This window comes from Talpa occidentalis, unplaced genomic scaffold, assembly GCF_014898055.3.
Source record: "Talpa occidentalis isolate TD23 unplaced genomic scaffold, MPIMG_talOcc4v2.1 talOcc4.17, whole genome shotgun sequence".
NCBI classification, from domain to species: Eukaryota; Metazoa; Chordata; class Mammalia; order Eulipotyphla; family Talpidae; genus Talpa; species Talpa occidentalis.
In genome coordinates, this window is record NW_023601754.1 from 2,318,905 (window position 1) to 2,341,892 (window position 22,988).

Below are 22,988 nucleotides of genomic sequence, written 5' to 3' on the forward strand. Positions count from 1 at the left end.
CGGGTGGAGCCCGCGCGCTGCTCCCGCGGGAAGGGCCGGCGGGGTCGGCGCGCGGCCCTCGGGAGCCTGCGGCGTGAGGCGGCGCTTGGGCGGTCGGGACCCGCTCCGCCCGCCGCGCAGTTACTAAAGTGAACGCGTCAAAAATAGCACTGCTGGGTCTGTTCCGCGGAGAAGCCAGGAGCTTGGTGACCAAGAAATTCCAAAATGTTTAAACCTTAAATCTTTTAAACTTAATTTATACATTGATTTGTGTATAACATTTGAAGATTACCTTCTTCTGAAAGGAACTGTTTTTAAATATTAGGTTAAATATGCGAACCAGTAAGTTCATCAGATAAAATTGGGAAATGATAATTTTGACATTTGAAAATGAGCCCTCGTACATGAAATAACTTTTTAAAGCAGTTCACTGAAATAAGAAATAGCAGGCTTTTCTTTAAATTTACACCTGCCTCCCTCTTATGTTGATTCTTGGACTGAAGAATCTTTTTGACATTGCCAAAATGGCTGTAAAATTTTAAAAGCTGAAAACAATAGTAAAATATTGTTGTGTTGTATCCATCTATTTGTTGTGTAAACAGTTGGTAAATCATATGTATATTGATATCTCATTAAAGACTTTAATACCATATTGACTTTATTTTTAAAAGGAACTTTCTTATTCCATAGGATCTACCTCAGACCCTGGAAATAGAAACAGATCTGAATTATTTTATACCTTAAATGGGTCTTCTATTGACTCACAGCCACAACCCAAATCAAAAAATACTTGGTACATTGATGAAGGTAATCTGAAATCTTAGTGTTCTTTGTAATGATTCTCTCCTTTCAACTCACTAGAAAAAATGGCTTATTAACTAATATTTGTAGTTTTGGAAAGTCTTTATATTAATATTCGTGAGTTAAAATATCATGTATAGTTTCTATTAAAATGAATAAAACATTTAGAAAATATATTAATGTTTGTTCTATTCCTTGAGCTGATCTGGTCAGGGTAGAAGATCTCTAGAATCAATGTAAAGGTTTCTGTCTGAGTCTTTCTTGATCTTTTTAAAGTGCTCCATTTAAAAAAAAAAACTACCTTCCCTTGGTTCTGAGACATGATTTTTCCTGGTTTATTCTTTTCTTTGTTCACCCTGAATCATCAAGGGTGATCAGTCCCTATGGTGTGTCCACAGCTGGCTGACCTCTAGACATGCACAGGGGCACTGCTCCAGGGGTCAGGAAGTAGCCCCCTCTTTAGCTCTGCCATCATGAGTGGATGGGTGGGTGCTTTTCCTGTGTGCTGACAGCTTTCTAAGGAAAGGAAGCCAGTAGGATGACAGCTTTCATAATCTGGATATTCTCCAGGTTCTGCCATGTGTTGATGTGCTGTAATTCCTAATGACAGTTTATGTCTTGTAGAACAATCCCCACCTTCTTGGCTCCTGGTCTAATATTATATAATAATTTCATGGAAGAATATTGATTCTAAAAGACCTAGGTTGGGACATGCAAAGTAATGAAATTCATTCTTAAATTAGAAAATAGAAATAATTTAGTTGTAAAAATACCCTTCTTTCTGTGATTAATTTTACTTAAACATTTGAAAACCTTTTTCTCTACATTGGATTCATTTAGTCACTGATTTGGAAAAGAAATTGTGTGTTTTCTTATACTGTTGGTACCACTTATATTATAGTGGCTGTTCCAAGTGTGGTGGCTTCGGCCGTGACAAAGACTAACACGTGTTGTCCTTGCGGAGCTTGCACTCTGTGGTGTGATGGAGAGGGCCACAAGACAACACTTGAGCAATGAAGGAAATGGCCACAGTGATGGCAACACGTGGGATGCCAGCTGCCGTAGAGTGGCTTGGAAAAGATTCTTTGTGGAAAAGTATTTGTTTTATGATCTGCATGATGTGAATAAATCTGCCAGAGAAAGAGCTTTGGAAGGGCATTCCAGGCAGAAGAGATAGTAAGGGCTAAAGCTCTGAGTTGAGAGCTCTCTGAGAGGTGGGGAGAAGAATAAGAACAAGTTTGGGATATTGAGCTTTGCAATATTAAGCTTGACATGCTTATGCGAAGTGCACATTTGAATTAGATGTGTTTATTCGTTTTTAGAGATGTAGGGCAGTTTTAGTATATTCTTGAATAAATTTCTCTAATTAAGAATAATTTTTTATAGTTGCTGAAGACCCTGCAAAATCGCTTACAGAGCTATCTCCAGACTTTGGACAAGCTTCACCCCCACTGCAACCTCCTTCCATGAACTCATTATCCAGTGAGAACAGATTTCACTCTTTGCCGTTCAGTCTGACAAAGATGCCCAACAGCAATGGAAGCATTGGCCACAGTCCACTTTCTCTGTCGGTCCAGTCTGTGATCGGAGAGCTGAACAACGCGCCTGTCCAGGAGAGCCCACCCCTGCCCGTATCTTCTGGTAACTCACATGGTCTGGAAGTGGGCTCTCTGGCTGAAGTTAAGGAGAACCCTCCTTTCTATGGGGTGATCCGTTGGATTGGTCAGCCACCAGGACTCAATGAAGTACTAGCTGGACTTGAACTGGTAATTGAATTTGACCTACAAATTGCAAATCTCTCCTATCTCGGGGTTTCTGCAGATTACTCCCTATTCTCTTCCACTTGCTGGAAGGGTGCATTTGTCACATAAGTCTCCACGGAGAAGTGGCTATGCTGCCCGCTTTCCTCCGCCATCCATATAGCATCTGAGCCACTGGCTCCTAATGTTAATTGGCTTGTGTTCAAGGAGTGAAAATAGACTTTTAGGCTAATATGTTTAGGCTTATTGAAACAAACAGAATACAGTAAGAAAGACAAATCTGTCCAGGCTTTTTCCCTCTTCAAACTCTGTTCTCCCATGAGTGCTAATATTTATATCACTATCTTTAAGATGGATTGCTGTTTTTAGAGATCTTTTGAGATTCTTGGAGCAAGGAAAGATTTTTCCTTTGGTGATTAGGAAAGTATATTGTTCAGCATTTCAAAATCTGGGAAGGAGAATCTGAGACAGTACCTTTTATTTGAGCATATTTTTTTTTGTTTGCGTGGTAGGGCTATTTTGAGGGGCTGTTTAATATTCTTCCATCCATCGTTTCAATACTTGTAGAAATGGTACCAAAAACCAGTGACTCGGGGGAGGTGTAAGTCTCCATTCTGAAAGAAAATACAATGGCAACTTTGTGTTGGACTAAGGCATTTGTTTCTCACGCTGGTAGCTGTAGACTGAAGCGCTGAAGCACTGAGTGGTCAGCCCATTTCCGCGGTGGCCTCTCAGTATTGCGCCAGGAGATGGAATTCTGAGGAGGGTCAACGTGAAGCGAGGGTTAGAAACCGCAGTTGTTGGTGTGCTCTCTTTGCAAAGCAGAACAGCGCATATGAAAGCATTTCTTTTTCAGGAAGACGAATGTGCCGGCTGTACGGACGGAACCTTTAGGGGCACCCGGTATTTCACCTGTGCCCTAAAGAAGGCGCTTTTCGTCAAGCTGAAGAGCTGCCGGCCGGACTCGAGGTTCGCGTCACTGCAGCCAGTCTCCAATCAGATCGAGCGCTGTAACTCCCTAGGTATTTGGGTCTCTCTCTCTTAATCACTGACCTGGAATCACTAGTTCTAATCTCAAGCCTTTTTGCAGTAGGTGGCGGGTGAAGGTGTATTTTCCTGCCAATGCTCATCAGACTTTTAAATCAGTAAATATTGTTATTTGCCGTATCAGACAGTTACAGTTCCCCTGAGAGGGGACACTGAAGAAAGTACTAGGAAGAAAAAGTTGTGTGAGACTTAAACAGTTGAAAGTAGTGGGACTTACTTTCTCTTCCTGTGGGTTACAGACATTTCAGAAGCACAGGAGGTGGAAATTGAAAGGCTTTTTGGGGCACGGAGTCCACTGTCAGTGCCCAGGCACACGAGTAAGCACATCTTGCCAAGAACTTAGCCTTCTTATAAAACTCTTGATTGATCGGGAAGCTCGGGTCTTGCCATCTGTACAAGGAGTGATTTTCCCAGGCCAGGCCTTTCCAGCTTTGGATAAGAGTGGTGAGGCATGTTGGGGGTTAAGCAGGTAGAAAGAGGAAAACCATTTTATGGAAAACATTTTTCCTTGCGGTTGAAGAAGTACTTTGGAGTTTTTTGTTTTCTTTTCCAACTTGAAAATGAAGCATTCAGATAAATAATAAAATATTTACTTGGTAGATGGCCTTTTGCTCATTACTTAATGGTGTATTTTTTTTTAATTATGGGGGAAGTGAGGTGGAAATGAGCAGTAGTGGTTTTTCATAAGCCAAGTTACTCAACAATGAGCCCAAACCTACCTTTAACTTTAACTTAAAAGACAAATTTCGCATCACAATACAAAAAATTATTTTGAAACGAAGAAATAAATATGTGTGGGAATCCATACTATAATAATTGAAAATAATTTTTTTCATTTTTTTTTTTTTTTTTAGCATTTGGAGGCTACTTAAGTGAAGTAGTTGAAGAAAATACTCCGCCAAAAATGGAAAAGGAAGGTCTAGAGATAATGATTGGAAAGAAGAAAGGTATCCAGGGTCATTACAATTCTTGTTACTTAGACTCAACTCTGTTCTGGTAAGTTTAAAATTAATGCAGTAGCTGTAGATAGTGCTGTGAGGGCAAGGACATGTGTGTGTGTCTGTGTGTGTGTGTGTGTGCGCGCATGTGTGCTCGTGAAAGAATCTGCTAACTTCCTCTGAGTAGAGAAACTGGGATTTTGGGGATCAGGAAAGAAATGTGATTTGCTATTCATTTTTTACCGATTGGCTCTTGAATATTGTCTCATGAGCCTGTATCCAAAAAGTTAATATAGAAAAGCAATGCAGTGAACGATGAGTTAAAAATAATGAGATGAGTAAGATGTGAATGATAGTGTCACACACGGATCAGATATTCTGACGGTATCTGGGAAATCACATGACTGAAGAGAATAAATACCGACACCTATCAAATAACAGAGCTTGGTGTGCCTGTTTCTTTCACTGGGTAGAAGCAATCACAAGTGGCTTTATTTTAAATAATTATTTTAAGTAGAAGCACGGTTGCCCTTGTGTGTAGACATGTAGTTATTCCAAACTGGAACAACTTAACAGGGCAAGACATTTTATACTCTGAAGATCGGGCCAAGTACACTGCTAGTTAAATGGAGTGTAACCTGCCAGCTTTGTACAGCCTTGTCATAGAAATTAGGAAGATAATGAAATGTTAAAATTTTTAAAGTAGGGAGAAGAATAAATGCAGTAGATTTTATTTTTGGCCGAAGACTTTTAGTCTTTCAGATGTGTTGACAAAAACAAGCCCTGCAGACTTGATAGCATGTTCTTTCTCCAGCCTGGTGAAAACTCGTATTAGCCAAATTTTCTTTTGTTTTTTGATATCAGTTACCACTATTAATCACGCACAAATGATTCAGAATTTAAAGAAAGTTAGATCTCTGCAGAGGGGTGTGAGGAGAAAAGTGTGATGTCTAGAGGGAGCTGTGCAGTGGGAATATGCTTTCCTTGGGAGGTGCTCCCTAAATTTCCTCCTCTGCTCTGTTTGCTTCAGACAAAAATCTCTCAACTTCCTGCAAAGTTTTCTTAATATACCATAGGCATATTTTTATCCATTAACATGGTCTATCTAGAGTTGGCCTACCTGACATTTGTGTTTTTAACATAGAAGGTTCTCCAGGTGCCGCGGACCAGCACAGCAGTAGACGATGAGGCCGTCTCAGGGTTGAGAGACTGCGCAGGGTGGTCAGGGATTCGGTTAAAGAAATGACAAACAGACACACTTCAAGAGTGAAAATCTGAGTGTAATTTTATTTGAGTTGGTGACCAGTATATATATGTTTTCTAAAAGCATAGGAATGGCGAACATCAGTGAAGAAATCAGCTTGCTTATAGGTTTAGCTTATCTTTGACAGGGCAGTGATTTACATCTGGACCCAGGCACATTCCTAAGTAGTTAGGCTATTAATTTTTCTTTTTGTTTTATATGATTACTTTTTGTTTTAACTACTCACTATTACTATTAATTAACACAGGTGAATTTTACTTTTCACAATGTAATATTTTTATCATTTAGATTAATACTAACAAGGCTAAGTATACAACAGAGAAATTATTAAGCTAGCAGTTCTATTAATACACAGAGTTTAGTAACGTTTCATTTGAATCAGCCTAGTTATTAGATTTTGTATGTTCTTTTTTAATCGGCAAACCAATGACCTTTTAAACAGAGAAAGAGAAAAGATTTTAGAGAGACAGTTGTATTAGAATAAAGTTTGTGGGTCTAGAGAAGGTGAGATAAGTTTCCGAGCGGACAGCATTCCTGTAGTGGCTTCTGGTGGTCGTTATCTTTCAACAGGCTTCCGTCTTATCTATGTCTTCAGGCGGTTTTTTGCTGTTCTCCTCCTGTGCGCTGGTTGCCCAGCCGGACCTAGGGATTCCTAGAGGTCACTGCAGGAGGAGGTGCAGCAAGTATATCTTCAGGGGGTTTTGCTGTTCTCCGCCTGCGCGCTGGTTGCCCAGCCGGACCTAGGGACCGTGGCGCAAGCCATTAGCCCTAAGGGTCACTGCAGGGGGAGGTGCAGCATCCAGGCCCTGAGGATGGAACTATGGGAATGGTTAAAGGGGCCTGGATACGTGTTAGTGGAAAAAACTGATTTATATGTCACTTATTCTCAAGATTGCATTTATTCACTTTGTATTCTCTTTAGAATCTGTTTTTTTTTTTTAAATAATGGTTACTGTATGATGCAAATGATCTTTTTATTTTGCAGCTTGTTTGCTTTCAGTTCTGTCCTGGACACTGTGTTACTTAGACCCAAAGAAAAGCATGATGTAGAATATTATAGTGAAACTCAAGAGCTACTGAGGACAGAAATTGTTAATCCTCTAAGAATGTAAGTAGGTTGTGTCCTGTTTGCTGATTTTTGGGACAGTAATTAATTTATATTTTGCTTTCATTTGATAAGAAACAGGCAAAAATTAGTTATCTTGATGAAGTATTAGCAATTTCTTTAACCTTTGCTCTCTAGACTGCCCTAACTTGTTTAACTCCTTAAACCTGGTCAAGATGCAGCAAATGGCGAATGCCAGGACGTGACAGCTTCTCATCAAATGTCCCTTCCATTCCCCTCAGTGACTGTTGCATTCTTCAGTGTTAAAGCAAAATCTTTTATTTTCCTTAGATTTTTATTTTTTTAAAGATTTATTTATTTATTTATACAAGCACTGGGTACAGTCAGAAGCGCGGGAGGGTGAGAGAATTCGCCAGAGCCAGAATTCAGCCAGAGCCAGAGCAGGGAACAGAGCAGACAGACTGACGAACTACACTGCTGAGGAGAGCAGCGGGGCGAGGCAGGAGAGGTCCGCGCGCCATGTGAGACCCTTGCCGGCGGCCGGGGATTGAACCAGCAGCCCAGCGCTCAACCGCTGCGCCACTGGGGAGGCTCTTCCTTAGATTTTTAAGTGATGACAATGACTGTCTTTAAGATAATTGAGATTTTGATTTTTGCATCAATTATTTTGTCTTATATAATTTTTTGAACATACTCACCCCCCATGTAATTCACACCAGACAACGCAGATGAAATCCAAAACTTGAACACTTGTTGGCACTTCTTTCTTTCCTTCCAAAATATCAGATGCCCACTAGTAAATATTCTTGCATACTATTGTCCAACCACCTAAAAGTCATGGCTAGCCAGACTCTGTCACCTGTCTATAGTAAGAAACTTGTCAGATGCTCTGTTATCAAAATCCATTGTGTCTGCTGCATTAATATCTATGTTTTAGCTGACTGGTTTTATTTGAAATCTCTGCTTTCTCCATCTCAAGTATTTCTAAGTCAAGAGACCTTGTTTTTATCTTATTTTTTTAATATTCCCAGTGGCTAAAGATTTGAATTACTGTGTAAGTGATGGATGCTCAATATATGTTGGTTGTGGAGAGTTACTGAGTGAACAAATAGTCAATGTAAAAAAATGGATATGGGGGCCTCCCTGGTGGCCTAGAGGTTAAGTCTCAGCGTTAGCACCACTGAGGCCTGAGTGATCACCGGCCAGGGAGCTACCCACATGGCGTAGCATATCTCTCCTGTCTCTCCCACTGCTCCCCCCAGCAGTGTATTTCAGTAGATCTGCCTGTTCTGCTCCCCGCTCTGTCTCTGGTGAATCCTTTCACTCCCCACACCTCAGGCCTACATCCCAGTTCTTCTATGCAAAATAAATAAATATATATTTTTAAATGGATATAAAATGAACTAATTCTGCTTGTCACCTTATTAACCCTGTGGTGAGCTCTAAGGTCTCTTCTGAAGCCATTTTTAGAATTAGAAGTCTGTCAAGAATTGGGCCTAACTCTAGTGAATGTGTCCTGTATTCAGACAAAAATTAGAGAAGATGTCCTACGGTGATGATTAGTGTGACACAGATTTTAGACTTTCAGTTACCAACCTTACCACCTTTCCATTCCCCTGGTGCTTATTCCATTCTTCAGTATTAAAAAGATTCTTTCTCAAAATGTATTTTCTGTTTTAAAATTCAAAGTCATTTATTAAGATAAATGCTCTAATTTATTAAGCAAATAATATTAAAAAACAATCATCACGAATTTAAAAGTTTTTTTTTTTTTTTTGGTATGTTAGTATAAGACAGTTATCTTTAGGGTACAGTAGTACCTGAGATAATTCTGAATCTAGATTTTTAATTTTCAAACCTCAAGAAATCTATACTTGTATTTTTCAAAATAATTGTCTAGAATGTTGATTTAAGATGTGAAGTTATGTAAACAATGTGTGATTATCAGAGTGTGTCATCTTAATTCAACATGTAGCCAGTATTAATTGTTTCTTACTAACATAGATATGGATATGTGTGTGCAACAAAGATTATGAAACTGAGGAAAATACTTGAAAAAGTTGAGGCTGCATCAGGATTTACCTCTGAAGAAAAAGGTGACTGTCTTAATTTATAGTAAATGCATTAAAGCTAATTTGAAAACACATGCTAATCATTGACTGAAATGGGCATCTGTGTAGTCTGAAGGGGCTTCATTTTGAATTAGATATTCCTTTTGAAGTGTGAATACTCTACTCTTTATAAATATTTTCTTTCTCTCTTCTAAAAGTGAGTGATGTGGAACAATGAACTCCCTTACAAAGGTGGTTGGATCCAACATATTAAATAAATATATTAAAAAAATTTTCTCCACCCAGCAATGACATTTGGAATTGCTTCCTTTCAGTAATAAAGGGTTGCATAAAGTCATCCACATTTCTCTACATAACTTTTATAAAGGAAGTTAAAAAATGGCGGGCTAGGACCACGTCTATGGTCCGAGAAGTTATTTTAATCTCTTCATAGCTAATGGATTTACTGAGAGACTCAGACCTGACTTTGAATGTGTCAGAATCATCTTATAATCAGTATGATATCTCAAGGCTTGATGATTATTTAGCAAACAATCTCAAGATCATACTTCAGGTTTTATTCCACTTACCTTAAGCCCCTTGAAAGAAGTAAAAATTATTTCACCATATATGAATGATTATACCCTTCCAAATGCAATACAGTAACAAAATTGTGACATGCCTTTAAATATTCTTTGTATTTTTGTAAGGGAAACTTGAGCACTATACTAGCAATTGAAATAATATTTATTATGAAATTGAATTCAGGATAGAAATTTGACTGTTAATTAATAATAAGTAGAATGATTTAAAAAATTTTGTCTGTGACTTACTTGATTTTTAATTTTCTCCTAGATCCTGAAGAGTTCTTAAATATCCTGTTTCATCATATTTTAAGGGTAGAACCATTGTTAAAAATAAGGTAACTTTTGAATTGCTGCAGAAACATTGGAAAAATAGCCCTCATTTCACGACCATCATTCAGGAAAAGATTTTGTAGTGATTATTAAATTTTGTATTTGTGTAGGGATCGTAGCATGTTAGGTTCCTATAATGCAAATTATTTTTCCATAATATCATATTCAACTTGAAGAATGAATCCAATGTAAATTTGTGCTTTTAATTTTAATTCTGGTAATAAATGCTATTGCAAATAATTTTAATAAGATGGTACATAAATATTTCTGTAATTTAAATGAACAAGCCCTTTAAGAGAATCTTATACCCAGCATCATGAAAACACTGTTTTTGTCTACCCACCTCTTGAAGAATTAATTCAGTCTTAAATTAGCTTTCTTGTTCCCACTTCTGTAACCCGGTCCCTGCCCCTCCCACTCCCAGATCCTTCTTGAGTGGATGGAACCCTTGCATCAAATGCAATTAAGTTCTTAGTGAGCTGTTGTAATTGATTGTATTTTCCAAATAGTTTTGAATGTTTATAAGTCTACATGCTGAATCTTTTTGCACTGTAGTGTGGGCCTCTCTGTTGAAAATCTCTCTCTCTCTCTTTCTCTCTCTCTCTCTTTTTTTTTTTGATCATGTTATGTTGGTGTAAAACACTGTATGTGACTCAAAGGCATGGGAACACATGTCCTCAGATGCATGTCACTGCCCCAAGCCTACCACCAAGGCCCCCATAGTCCTCTTCCATAGTCCATGTGCCCCTCCCCATGTGTTGAAAATCTTGCTAGCATATTATTCACTTCCCTAAAAGCTAGTCAATAGCCACATGGCTTTACTCATCTCTATCTTAAGTGCTGTTGTTTGATGCCAATGTTGTATTGATGGATGAGGAGGAAAGAAAGGTAGACAGTATCATAACTGCAGTTTGATAGTTTGATACTGTATTGGGAGGTCTAACTAATAAGACATGATAAACATCAAGAATACTATTTATTATCTCTTCAAAGATAGTGATCGCTCTAAGTATACCTAGAAAACCTTAGAGAGTTGTTTGGAAGCTGTTAGAATTAACAAAAGAATTTGCAATTTGGCCATGTAGAAAGTAACCATAGAGAAGTCAGTAGAATTTCTTGTATACCTTCTAGCAAATATGAAAAGGATAATTTCATACTTCATGAGAGTATAAAATGCTAAGAAATCAATTTATTGAACTAGGGTTTTTAAAAGACTTGTAAAAGACTAAAAGATGATTTGATTAATTAGTGAGAAAGACTGCATTCCAGGTGGGAAGATTAAATAATTTAAACATTACTTTGTACAAAATAATTTGTACCTAATCAAGATCTTGATTTTTTTTTTTTTTTTTTTTTGGAACTCAGTGATTTTAGAGTTCTCTACAAGAAGAAATGGGTGAAAACATTGAATTTTTAAAAAGAGTTCTATTATAAGCTGTAAAGGCAAAGCAATAGACATTAAACAGTGGTACTGGTATAAAATTAGAAATATGGATCCACAGAACTGAAGTTCAAAAATAGAATTAGCTTATATGTAATACTGCAGTCTCTTGTAAATCAGCCTTCAAACACAAGGAGGGGAGGTAATGTTAAAAGTACATGATGTGGGAGAGTGAGCAGGCAACTGGGGAGAAGAAAGTCACTTTTGTTTTTCATCTGGAAAAACCCAGGTGGGGCCTGGATTCTCTGCCTCACTGCGCTTTTGACTTGCTGGGAAATGATTGTCCTTCCCTGGATCTCAGGGTCTTCCTTTTAGAAAAAGTTTGTTCTAGAAGATCTTTAAGAATCTGTGTCAGTCAAGTATATAAAATTTATTTTCCCATCTTAAGCATTAAATGCAGTTTGATGCTTTCTAGATTTGGATGGTGAAATTGAACCAAGTGATTTTAGCTTCTGATTATATTGTCCACACAGTACTTCTTGACTGCAGGTATTATTCCATTATTTTTTCTCCTGATCACTAAGGGAATTGTTCAGTACGAAAACTAAAACAGGAAACCATTTTTGAGGTCTTAGGCACAAGTACATCAGCTGTTTAAATTATTGTTCTCTGTTGTTCTGAGTATCCAGAGTAGCTCCATCAATTTCATGTTTTTGTGTTCTTAAATACTACAGCATCACTTTCTGATTCAAACATTTCATAAATAAATTATGTGTATTTTTAATTGTTTTTAGATCAGCAGGTCAAAAAGTACAAGATTGTTACTTCTATCAAATTTTTATGGAAAAAAATGAGAAAGTTGGAGTTCCTACAATTCAGCAGTTATTAGAGTGGTCTTTTATCAACAGTAACCTGAAATTTGCTGAGGTTAGTCATAACTACTTATTGTATTTTATGTGAAAGTCCTTAGGATTCTTTAGACTACTAGTAAATTCAAAAGCTATTACTTTTAACCCTCTGAGAATAGTTAGAAACACAAACTGTTAGCAAAACACAAATTAAAAAAATGTTTCAACTTTGTCCTTGTGGAGAAAGCCTTAGAATTAAGATTAAGGTTTTTAGGGTTTGGTGCCAAAGAAAATATCAGGCTAATATGTAACTCGAAAACGTTTAGTTAAAAGCAGTGAAGATTTACGATTTTTTAAACATGTTAAAATTTAACAGATATTAAATTAACTTAGGTTAAAATACGTTTAACATTTTACCCAAGCATATTATCCAAATACATCAAAAAGGAAATGTTCACTTTTCCTCTTTCAATAATTCACTTATATTGGTTTATTGATGAATAAGTGATATAAATTATCTTTCTTTTAGTCTTGACTTTTATGATCTTAACGTGTGGCTTATTTTTATTGTAATTTTTTTTCTGAAGGAATGTTTTGGTCAAACCCTATTAGCCACAATTGTTTATTTGTTGAAATATAAGAAATAGTACTTACCGGTGATCACAATTCCTGCACTGTAGTTGCAAAAGCAATCTTTTCAAAATAAATAAACAAATGTCTTAAGTAGAAACCCAGCGTGGATGGTCACTCTAGAGAGTCAGCATATTGTTTGAGATGAGGCTTGTCGAAATCCCTGGCCCCTGGGCCTGGTGTGTCCCTGGCCCATGGCCTGGTGTGTCCCTGTCCATGGCCTGGTGTCTCCCTGGCCCATGGCCTCGTGTGTCCCTGTCCATGGCCTGGTGTGTCCCTGTCCATGGCCTGGTGTGTCCCTGTCCATGGCCTGGTGTCTCCCTGGCCCATGGCCTGGTGTGTCTCTGACCTGTGGCCTGGTGTGTTCCTGGCCCCACGGCCTCCGTGAAGTCTGGTGGCCGCTGGCGCCCTGCCTTTATGTTCTGCCTCCACATGTAGGTCCGGTTTGACAGGCCATCAGCGCGGTGGCGAAAGCACAGCTTGGTTCCACAGCCACGTCTGTTTCAATTTCATAGGGAATTTTTTTTTTTCAGCACTTTGATTCTAAAAATGTGTATCTTTTCTTTAGGCACCATCGTGTCTGATTATTCAGATGCCTCGATTTGGAAAAGACTTCAAACTTTTTAAAAAAATTTTTCCTTCACTGGAATTAAATATAACAGATTTACTTGAAGACAGTAAGTATAAGATATTATTGTTCTAATTCATTGTGATGAAAAGTCAAAAGGAATACAATTCTGGAAGGCAATTTGGTATCAAGGAGTCTAAAAATAGTAAGCTAGTCATTTCAGTACTAGGAATTTATTTTTTGAAAGTGCTGAGACATGTAATTTTATATATAACTATGTCTATTTGTTAAATAGTAGACATATAAAATATGTCTACTTCTTGTTATACAAGTAAGAAGTTAGAAACTACGCTTTAACAAGAGACGGGTAGTTAAATGAATCATGGTGTGTCTGTGCAGCCATGATACTGCCATTAGAATTCATGTTTGAAGACCAATGTGTATGAAAGAGGCTATGATGTAATGTTAAGTGAAAAAATAAGTTGATGCTTTCTACAAGAGGAACTATACAGTGTTACATGAATAAGCAGATGCAAAATTATTGGTTAATCTTTAAAATTGGATAATCCAATTTTACTCTAGTAGTACTGACAGTGGTTATCTCCTGCTAACTGAAATTGTGGATGCCTTCAGTTTTCTTTTTTATACTTTCCTTAACCTTTGAAATCTTATCAGTGCACATGTTGTAATCAGGTAAAGCCCTCTAGACTATTATTTTGAAAAAATTGTCATCAGATCAGAAAAAATGTCTTTAAAGATAACCTGAATTCAAGGAAAGTCAACTCAGAGTTTAACGGGACAGGAAGGGATTTTTGTGTTCATGAACATCATCCTTTTTTTTCTGGTCTCAATAATATCTTTATTTTTTATAAGGCAATATTCATTATAACAAGTTTCGATGCCCATCATTGGGAATCGTGTATATACTACATTAAGGTCGCCACTGCAAGTCCAAGTCTGACATTGTCCTTTTTAAAGCTTAATTTTAAAACTCTTTTTAAATGAAAGAATGTATTTTTAAAGACCTGTGAACTCTCCACCCCTCTCTTACTAAGCCCCAAGGCAATGCCGGATATGCGGAGGGCTGGCGATGTATGAATGTAGAGAATGCTATGATGACCCAGACATCTCAGCCGGGAAAATCAAACAATTCTGTAAAACCTGCAACACACAAGTAAGTCTGAGTTCGCTTAATGGGTGTGCTCTTGTGAAACAGTAAATTATTTGTAGTTAGAAATCGATCTCAGGTTTCCGAAAGTTAAAAATTCATAATTGAAATACCATTTAATCCAACAATTCCCCTTGTGGGGATCTGTCCGAAGAATACGAAACCATCAACTCAAAAAATGAGATACTCCACAAGGTTTGTTACAGCATTATTTATAATAGCCGGCACGTGGACACAGCCTAAGTGTCCGCTGCCAGGGGTTGGATACAGAAGATGCAGCTGAGTGACATGACAGGATGCTTGCAGCAGAAAGGAGGGATTTTAAGAAAATTATGTAAGTAAGTCAGAAACATAAGCACAAACATTAAGTCATTTCACATATGTGGGTAAAATAAGGAATCAAAGCAGATGAATTACCAAAGCAAAATAATGAAAAGCTAGCGGGCATTGATAACCAAACTGAGGTAGCGGAGATTCAAAAGAAGGTGAGGGAGGGGGAGGTAGGGAGGGGGACTCAGAGGTGCTAGGAAATAAAGAACAATTCATAATTAAATGAAAATTCTTCATAATGAAGTGGTATTATTTGTACCTCTTCTGAGCTTAGTTGATGGACTTCTGTGAAGTGCCTGCTTGCTGCTGGTAGGGACGAGTTTGAATAATAGAGTCCTTTCACTACCAACACTGAGTTTGGCTCCTTCCTGATACTCTCTTTGTCTCGTCGTAGGTCCACCTTCACCCCAAGAGATTAAATCATAAATACAACCCGGTGTCACTTCCCAAAGACTTACCAGACTGGGACTGGCGACACGGCTGCATCCCCTGCCAGAAGATGGAGTTGTTTGCCGTCCTCTGCATAGAGACGAGCCACTACGTTGCTTTTGTGAAGTACGGCAAGGACGACTCCGCCTGGCTCTTCTTTGACAGCATGGCCGATCGCGATGGTATTTGATGTCATTCTGTCCTATTTTTATTAACCTTGTCAGTCATTTACACAGCTGTGTAACTTTGGGGGTACATTTTCACACCCCTAGACATGCATGTGCTCCACTCACCTCCATCAAACCTCTGGTGCCAGTGCCCTGACGACTCCTTCCTGAGGTTCCCTCCCTCCCCCAGTCCCCACTGGTAACCAGTATATTTTCCATAGAGTGTGAGAGTTGTTTTTGCTGTGCTTTGCCATCCAGTATCTGAGACCATCCAATATCTGCCTTTCACTTTCTGACTTATTCCCCTTAGCGTGATCACCTTAGGGTCCAGCATTTTGTCCTGAAAGGGCACTATTTCATCTTTTAAAATAGCTGTGTAGTTTCCATAGAATATATATTCCACAGCTGCCGCTGGGCCCTGAGCTTGGTTCCGTGACTTGGCAATGGTGGACAGTGCTGCTGTGAACACAGGCCTGCGGGCACCTTTCCACAGTAAAGCTTTCATATTCTTTGGGTTGATACCCAGCTGAGGTGTTGCTGGGTCATGTGGGATTTCCATTTTTATTTTTTGAAGGTATCTTCTTACCGTTTTCTATAGAGGCTAGACCAGATTGCATTCCACGAACAGTGGATGTGACTTCCTCTGTTCCCCACACCCTCAACATTTGTTATTTCTATTCTTTTGATACGGGGCCTTCTCACAGGGGTGAGGTGGTAGCGCATTGTGGTTTCGATTTGCACTTTCCTTATAATGATTTTCATGTGCCTGTGGGCCATCTGAATGTCTTCTTTGGAAAGGTGTCTGCTTAGCTATTTTGCCAATGTTTTCATTGGGTCGTCTGTTTTTTATGTCACTGGAGTGTGTAAGCACTTTATATATTTGGGAAATTAACCCCTTGTCAGTCGTGTGATTTGAATATGGACAGTTCATCTCTAACAAAGGTACCACGGCCGTATAATGGAGAAGGGAAAGCCCCTTTAGGAAATGGTGCTGGGATCATGGGAGCTAAATGCAAAAAAAGGAAACTAGACCCACACTTAATCTCCGTACACAGAAATTAATTCAAAATGGATTAAAGACTTGGACATAAGAAACCATAAAATACTTGAGAGAAAACACAGAGGATGCCCTCGGACGTCAACCTCAGTGATGTCCTTGGGACGTAGCCCCACTGGCCAGGGAAACAAAACATAGACACGTGGGACAACATCAAGCTAAAAAGCTTTGTTTTTTCTTTTTTTTTTTTTTTAATAACATAGTCAGTGGTGCAGGGGGTAAGAGGTTTCACCAGTGACCGAATAGGGGCCAGAACAGGTGGCTCTATTGAAACACACTGCTGAGGGGAGCAGCGGGGAGACTGGAGAGGTCTGCTGTGCCATGTGGGTCAGCTCCCTGGCCGGGGGTGGAACTCAGGCCCTAGAGGTGATAGTGCTGAGACTTAACACCTAGGCCACCAGGGAGGCCCCTAACAAGCTTTGTACCTAAAAGGAAAACATCACAAAAATAAAAACGCAACGTAAAGAATGGGATGGTATATTGAAAACCTTTCTTCTACATGTGGCAACTTTTGTTTGGAGAGAGATTGCCCATTCTGCAGTCAGGTGCTGAGCCCCTGAGTTCTGGGTCCCCCCACCTCTGCCCCTGGGTAATAGTCTGTTCTGAGAAAGAAGATATTCTGTGAGAAGAGCCTTTCAGAAATTGCTCGGTGACGGTCTGATGTCTTGAAATTTATTTGAACTCTGCTACTAAACTAAGAAGTAATATGGTGATATTTTGACATGCGTATGCTCTTTGTTAAAAAAAATAAAAGAATCCCAAAGTTTTCATTTTAAGGCTGGAGGTTTTACTTCAGCTTTGTCTTATTTCAGGCTCCTCTCATTTTCTGTACAAGCCCTAACAGCTGCTTCTCAAATGCCTGTCAGCCACCCTCCTGGGAAGTCCATTAAGTCTGTATACCTACATCCTCTTGAGATGGGGATGATTCCCCATCTTTTCTGTTATTAAAGCTGAGGTTTTAGGTCACTGAGGTCATGTAGCTTGTATTTAACTCAGACTTTCTGACCTCAGTGATTAAGAGTTTTTATACTAAACTGAGTTGTGTCCAAAGGAGAAAACTAAGAGTAGAAGTAAGTATCTTCTTTGGAAAAACAAGCCTGTTCTGCGTGTGATGTGCATCTTCCTGAGGTGGAAATGTGCTGCGCCTTCTAGGCCTTTCTCTAGGACTCTACTCATTCCCTCCCGGATGCACACTTCTCAGTACATGATGTGCCAGAGACTCTGCGGGTCTGGGACGAAGTGGTTGTGAGGACACCTACATCTCGGCCTGAACCGTCTGCAGCTTAGACTCAGTCTGGCAAGGTTGTGAGGGACTGCACGCTCCGCCACCCATCTTCTCATGCCCCATTTTCCCTTTAGCCTTTCCCTCTACCCCTCAGATAACCTGTACCCTGCTGTGTGGCAGCTTCTTGACTGGAGACCAAACTCTGGACCAGGTCTTCACATTTCCTAGCGCTGACTCTCAGGGACACAACACAGCCCTGTCTGTCAGCATGTCTCTACCCCATGTCACATTTGTGTTTAACAGTAAAATGCAAAGCTTGGGGTTTCAGATGCTTAGAGAAGCCAGAAGGTCCTTTCTGGAATCCCTGAAACCATACTCTACAGTACCTTCAGTCAGTGACAAGATAGGTAAAACAAAACCTTCTAGAATTACACAATTTTTTCAATTTAAGGAAATATAATAGTATTTACTTCACGGCATCTGCTCTAAATTTGATGCTCTGGTGGTGCGATGTCCGGGGATGCTATGTCTGGGTGGGATGTGGGAGTGTGAAGTGTGGGGTGCTGTGCGCCAGGTGTGTAATCACATCATCCCTTAGCTGCCTACAGAGAAGCCTCGAAAGCAGGTCTTGGCCTTTGCTCAGGATCTGTGTCCTTGACTGATTTTATTCACTTTCGGCTGCAGCATCCTTCAGAAACTATGAAATGAGAAAAATGTCCATGGTGAAAAAGAGGCTTTAGCTTCTAGAAACCGGAAGTAAAACATGGTCTTTCAGAGCTGAAAAAATAGCCTTCACTGAAAATCACAGGACCATAAAATTGCTTGGAGGGCGGGGCTTGAACAGCACTCTCTTATGAGGCCTCTCCCTTTCCCCAGGTGGCCAGAATGGCTTCAACATTCCTCAAGTTACCCCTTGCCCGGAAGTAGGCGAGTACTTGAAGATGTCTCTGGAAGATCTGCATTCCTTGGACTCCCGGAGGATCCAAAGCTGTGCGCGGAGGCTTCTCTGTGATGCCTACATGTGCATGTACCAGAGTCCGACCATGAGTCTGTACAAGTAAACGGGGTCACCTCATTCAGGTGCAGAAACTGGGTGCAAGATTTTCACGTTGCATTTTCCTCCAGCTGGCAGTTTTGTTTTCACGTCCATTGCCGGCAATGGATGTCTTTGTGGTGATGATCCTTTGAAAAGGATTCCTGTGTTTAAAGAACAAATTTGCTTTTGTGTTACTAAAATATTTAATAAGAAGCATTTTGCACTCTAGAAAGTATGTTTGTGTTGGTTTTTTAAGAAGTCTAAATGAAGTTATTAATACCTGAAGCTTTAAGTCAAGTGCATTGATCATATAATATTTTTGGAAGCATAAAATTTTCATTGTGACAGTGTAAAGCCTCTGAGTCCATTGGGGATGTAAATAAATGTGTCTTCTTTATGGACCAAGGATATGAAATCATTTTTCCTTTGTAGCTAACAATTGCCTTGAGGAAGAAAATATTTTGGTTTTATTAAGAGTCTACTTTCAACCCAGTTATTAAAGTTGCATTGAGTTTGATTTGTTAATCCCCGTCTAGCACTGATTCCTGCATGTCTTTAACCTGCTGGCTTTCTGTGTTTCTGCGGTAGCAGTCAGAGAAGTAGTTCAATTCCTTAGAGGTGTCGTTTTCTATTTGTTCTGGTTTTGAGATAACTGAGTGATTTTTGTCATAAAATGTCCATTTTGGATGTAACTTTTCTGGGGGAGTACGTATCCAGCAATGGAAGCTCTTCACTCACAGTAGTAACTGTCAGTGAACAGGTTTTTTTTTTTTTTTTTAAAGCTCTATTTTATGGAATGGTCACAATCAATTTTATAAAAGTATTGGGGTGATAAACATAATGCATTCCTACACAAATATATAATCTGTAAGAAAATAAATTTGATCTATAGAATTACTCATTACAACTTCCCTGAGAGACACACTGGCTCTCTCGCCCTCTGCCACTTCACGGACTGTCCGGGACGTAAGTGTGGCCAGTCAGTCAACTCACTGAATTCAGTTTAGTTTCCCTTGTGAAAATGACAGTTACAAATCAGATTTTTTATTGAAATGTTAGCAGCAGCTTTATCTTCCTCCTGATTAAAGAACTAGAAAATGGATGTTTTCTTAGCTGATACCCATAACGTGTGTCTAGAGCGTGGTACCGTTGTAGACTAGTCCCGTAGATTATACATGTGCTGTGGGTTGTGTGTTCTGAGTGTTGTTTTGTGGGGATGGTGTCTTTCTGGAATGACCTCTTAACCATGCAGAGAGACAGAAAAGTGGTCATATGCACACAACATATGACTTCACAGAGTATTTAATGGCAACAAAACTGCAGAGGATCTTTATAAACCCTACATTTTTTTTTTTTTTTTGGTGATTTTATCATTCCATCTTGTTAGTATTTACTAGCTTCCTCAATCATAATAAGGTACAGAAGTTCCTTCGTCTTGTAATTTTTTCACTCTTAAAAAGAAAAACTACATGTTTTCCATGAGGTTCTCCTAACTGCTTGGTGGGGTAATGAGGGGGTGCCGGGATGGGGGTGTAGGGAGCCAGAGCCCTGGGCTGAGGACAGATCCCGCCTCCAGTCCCTTGAACACGTGGGAAGAACAGACATGGGGTCAGGATGTCTGAGGTCTCGTCGCTCTGACCATCCACAATTCTGATCACCACGTGGGAAATACCCACTGACTGCGAGGGCGCCCCCAGCGGAGCCGTCTTAGAAGGTTGTCCAGAGGGATGATTAGAAATCTCTATCTAGGTAAGACTGGACCTTAAAAGACAACTGGAGTTAAAAAGAAAAGCGAAGTCAGTTCCTTGTCTTTGAAAATTAAAGCAAAATGCAAGTTGAGGAAGGTCTGTGCTCCTCAGCTTTCCACCTGTCTGGAGGGGCCCCCTGCCTCGCGGCAGAGACTCTCCCAGGGGGATGGCCCACCTCACCCATAAGTTATTTCTAAGGAATTTTCCTCAAGTGGAACTATACCTCCTCTAGTGTTATCTGCAGAGGGGCCCTCTGTGAGGGCGTGCAGGGCCAGCGTGGTGCTTTGGTGGAGTTGTGGCCTTTCCTAAGGCCCTGAGTGGCCCCTGCGTGCCCCTAGCTTGTCCCTCCTCCAACAGAGCCCTGGCCCGTGAGTGGGCACCAGCAGGGCTGGGTTTGTGCCAAGGGTGGCCCCTGTGCCTGTAGATTTACTTAAAATTTACCCTTAAATTTTCTTTCATATTTTCTTGTTGGCGTCTTGAATGCTTTGGTTATCTTTTTCCCCCTGTTTATTGCCTACAGTCAAGATGACAATATAGTAGGATTGCCGTTTTTATAATGTGGCTCATGACTCATAGCTGCAAACAGAAAATATAATAAAGTCGTGATCCCCAACCTCCACACGTAAGTGTGCGTGCGCGCGCTTGGGGCTGTTGTGGGGCTATGTTGTGTGTGCGTGTGTGGATTTGTGTGGGGAGCAAGGGGAGCATCTGTATGAGAAATGTGTTCAGTCCTTCACCGTGGGCTGTCTAAAGGAGTTTTATCCCACCCACTGAAGAATGTTTGCCAGGCCAGGAGGACACTTTGTACCAATAAGGAAGCTCAGTCAACTGTGGTCCTTATAATCGGGGCAGATTATCTCCTCAGAACAAAGTAGCGTTTTTAGAGTTCATGTTTGCCAAATGTTGCAGGTGATTGGTTTCTTCCTGTCCCTTGGTTGCTTTTAGACTTTCATGTAATTCACACAGCCCGGGAACAAGGGCAGGCACAGTCATGGAGCCGTGGAACTCGTGCTGTTGCTCAATTTCCTGGCTGTCAGCACGTGGCTTCTTCATCATCAGGGCTCTAGTCAGCCCCCCTCAGTGGGTCTGGGGTCTAGCTAGATCATCCTGTGTCTGCCTGGATGATCATTGACAGAAGTGAGCAGGGACACGGGCTTGGCGGACAGGCTGCCCACCAGCATGTATCTAGGATTGTGCCAGAAGGAAGATTTCCTGGTCCCGCCCTCCGACAGCTTACCTCCTGCGTGGTGCAACAGAGCAGAACCACTGTGCCTCTGGCTGCAGCCCTTTCTCTGTCACTTGCTCTGTTCGTCAGCCTTCAGTGATATCCTGACGGTGGGGGCCTTAGCTCTCTCCTCTGTGTAGTAAGGGGGTTGGGATATTGCACTGTGCGTCCCAGGCCCTGCCTGCTGCATCTGACTTTTCCTGAAAGGGGGGAATTTGTTAGGGAAAAGCTCAGCTGGGTGAACCTGACAGTCAGATTGAAGAACATTCAAGTAGGGGATCTCAACAGAGCTTTAGCTCTGTGCCCATGTGATGATATACCATTATGTGTTAATGATGCTCCATAAAAGTGGGGATGTGGCCACTCCCCAGAGTTTGCATGGTACCGGAAGGGCATTCCCATGCCCACCTCCACCCCGCTGTTCCCGGGGCTTTAGGCTCTCTTTACAACACACTTTAGTCTTTTTTTTTTTTTTAGATTTATTTATTTATTTATTTATGCAAGCACTGGGTACAGTCAGAAGCGCGGGAGGGTGAGAGAATTCACCAGAGCCAGAGCGGGGAGCAGAGCAGGCAGAAGGACCGAAGTCCACTGCTGAGGGGAGCAGCGGGCGGCAGGAGAGGTCTGTGCGCCATGCGGGACCCTCCTCCGGTGGCCGGGGAGCAGCCGGGGATCGAACCGGCGCTGCAGAGGCTGCGGGCAGCTTCGCAACCCAGCGCTCAACCGTGGCGCCCCCGGGGAGGCCCATGGAACGCACTTTAGTCTTAAGAGGGTATTTGATGTTCTATCCCTGTACAATTTCCTTCCATTTTATTTTGTAGGGAATGAAAAGGTAGAAAAACAAAACAATCAGAAATGTTGAAGAAAAATCTTGCATTGTTTCCCACTCTCTGCTACTATGTGATAGAAGATTATAAGAAGTTTCTCTGGGCAATAGAGCCTCTTCTCATGGAGGAAAAAGTCCTCTTTAAAGCAGATGGAAAGGACAGTGTGAGGGAGAGGGGAGGAGGAGAGAAGGGAGCCCTCGAAACCCCCTGGTGTGCCGGCTGGGCCCGGAGGTAGGCTCCCGTGTGCCCGGGACGGTGCCCGTCAGAGGCCAGGCTTCTGGAGAGGATTCCCGCAGGGAGGGTGCCTGGGCCTTGTCTCTTCTCCTCTCGGAAGTAGTATTGGAGGGAAAAAGAGAAATTCTAAATTCTAGAGCCGACGAGGGGATTCTCTTGAGTCAGAAAGAGCAGCAAAAAGCTGGCCGGCACACGGCCGAGGACCATGGCAAGGCAGGACAGCAGGCACCCCTTCTCCCCGATCCCCGCCTTGTGGATGCCAGCGCTTCAGCAGGGTGCCCAGGCGCCAGGG

General features: G+C 40.8%; 1 protein-coding gene across 5 annotated transcripts in view; it reads left to right on the plus strand.

The window, feature by feature from the left end:
* Positions 1-22,162, plus strand: part of CYLD (CYLD lysine 63 deubiquitinase) — a 42,105-nt gene extending 19,943 nt beyond the window's left edge. For all 5 annotated transcript variants that reach the window (XM_054696856.1, XM_037515779.2, XM_054696855.1 and 2 more), the window contains 12 exons: positions 670-786; positions 2,167-2,546; positions 3,397-3,562; positions 4,442-4,583; positions 6,775-6,897; positions 8,860-8,951; positions 9,762-9,828; positions 11,999-12,131; positions 13,251-13,359; positions 14,306-14,424; positions 15,143-15,359; positions 18,503-22,162. In XM_054696856.1, the coding sequence (XP_054552831.1) occupies positions 670-786; positions 2,167-2,546; positions 3,397-3,562; positions 4,442-4,583; positions 6,775-6,897; positions 8,860-8,951; positions 9,762-9,828; positions 11,999-12,131; positions 13,251-13,359; positions 14,306-14,424; positions 15,143-15,359; positions 18,503-18,687 (1,850 nt within the window). In that variant the 3' untranslated portion in view covers positions 18,688-22,162. The remainder of the gene's footprint in view (positions 1-669; positions 787-2,166; positions 2,547-3,396; positions 3,563-4,441; positions 4,584-6,774; positions 6,898-8,859; positions 8,952-9,761; positions 9,829-11,998; positions 12,132-13,250; positions 13,360-14,305; positions 14,425-15,142; positions 15,360-18,502) is intronic.
* Positions 22,163-22,988: the final 826 nt, after the last annotated feature.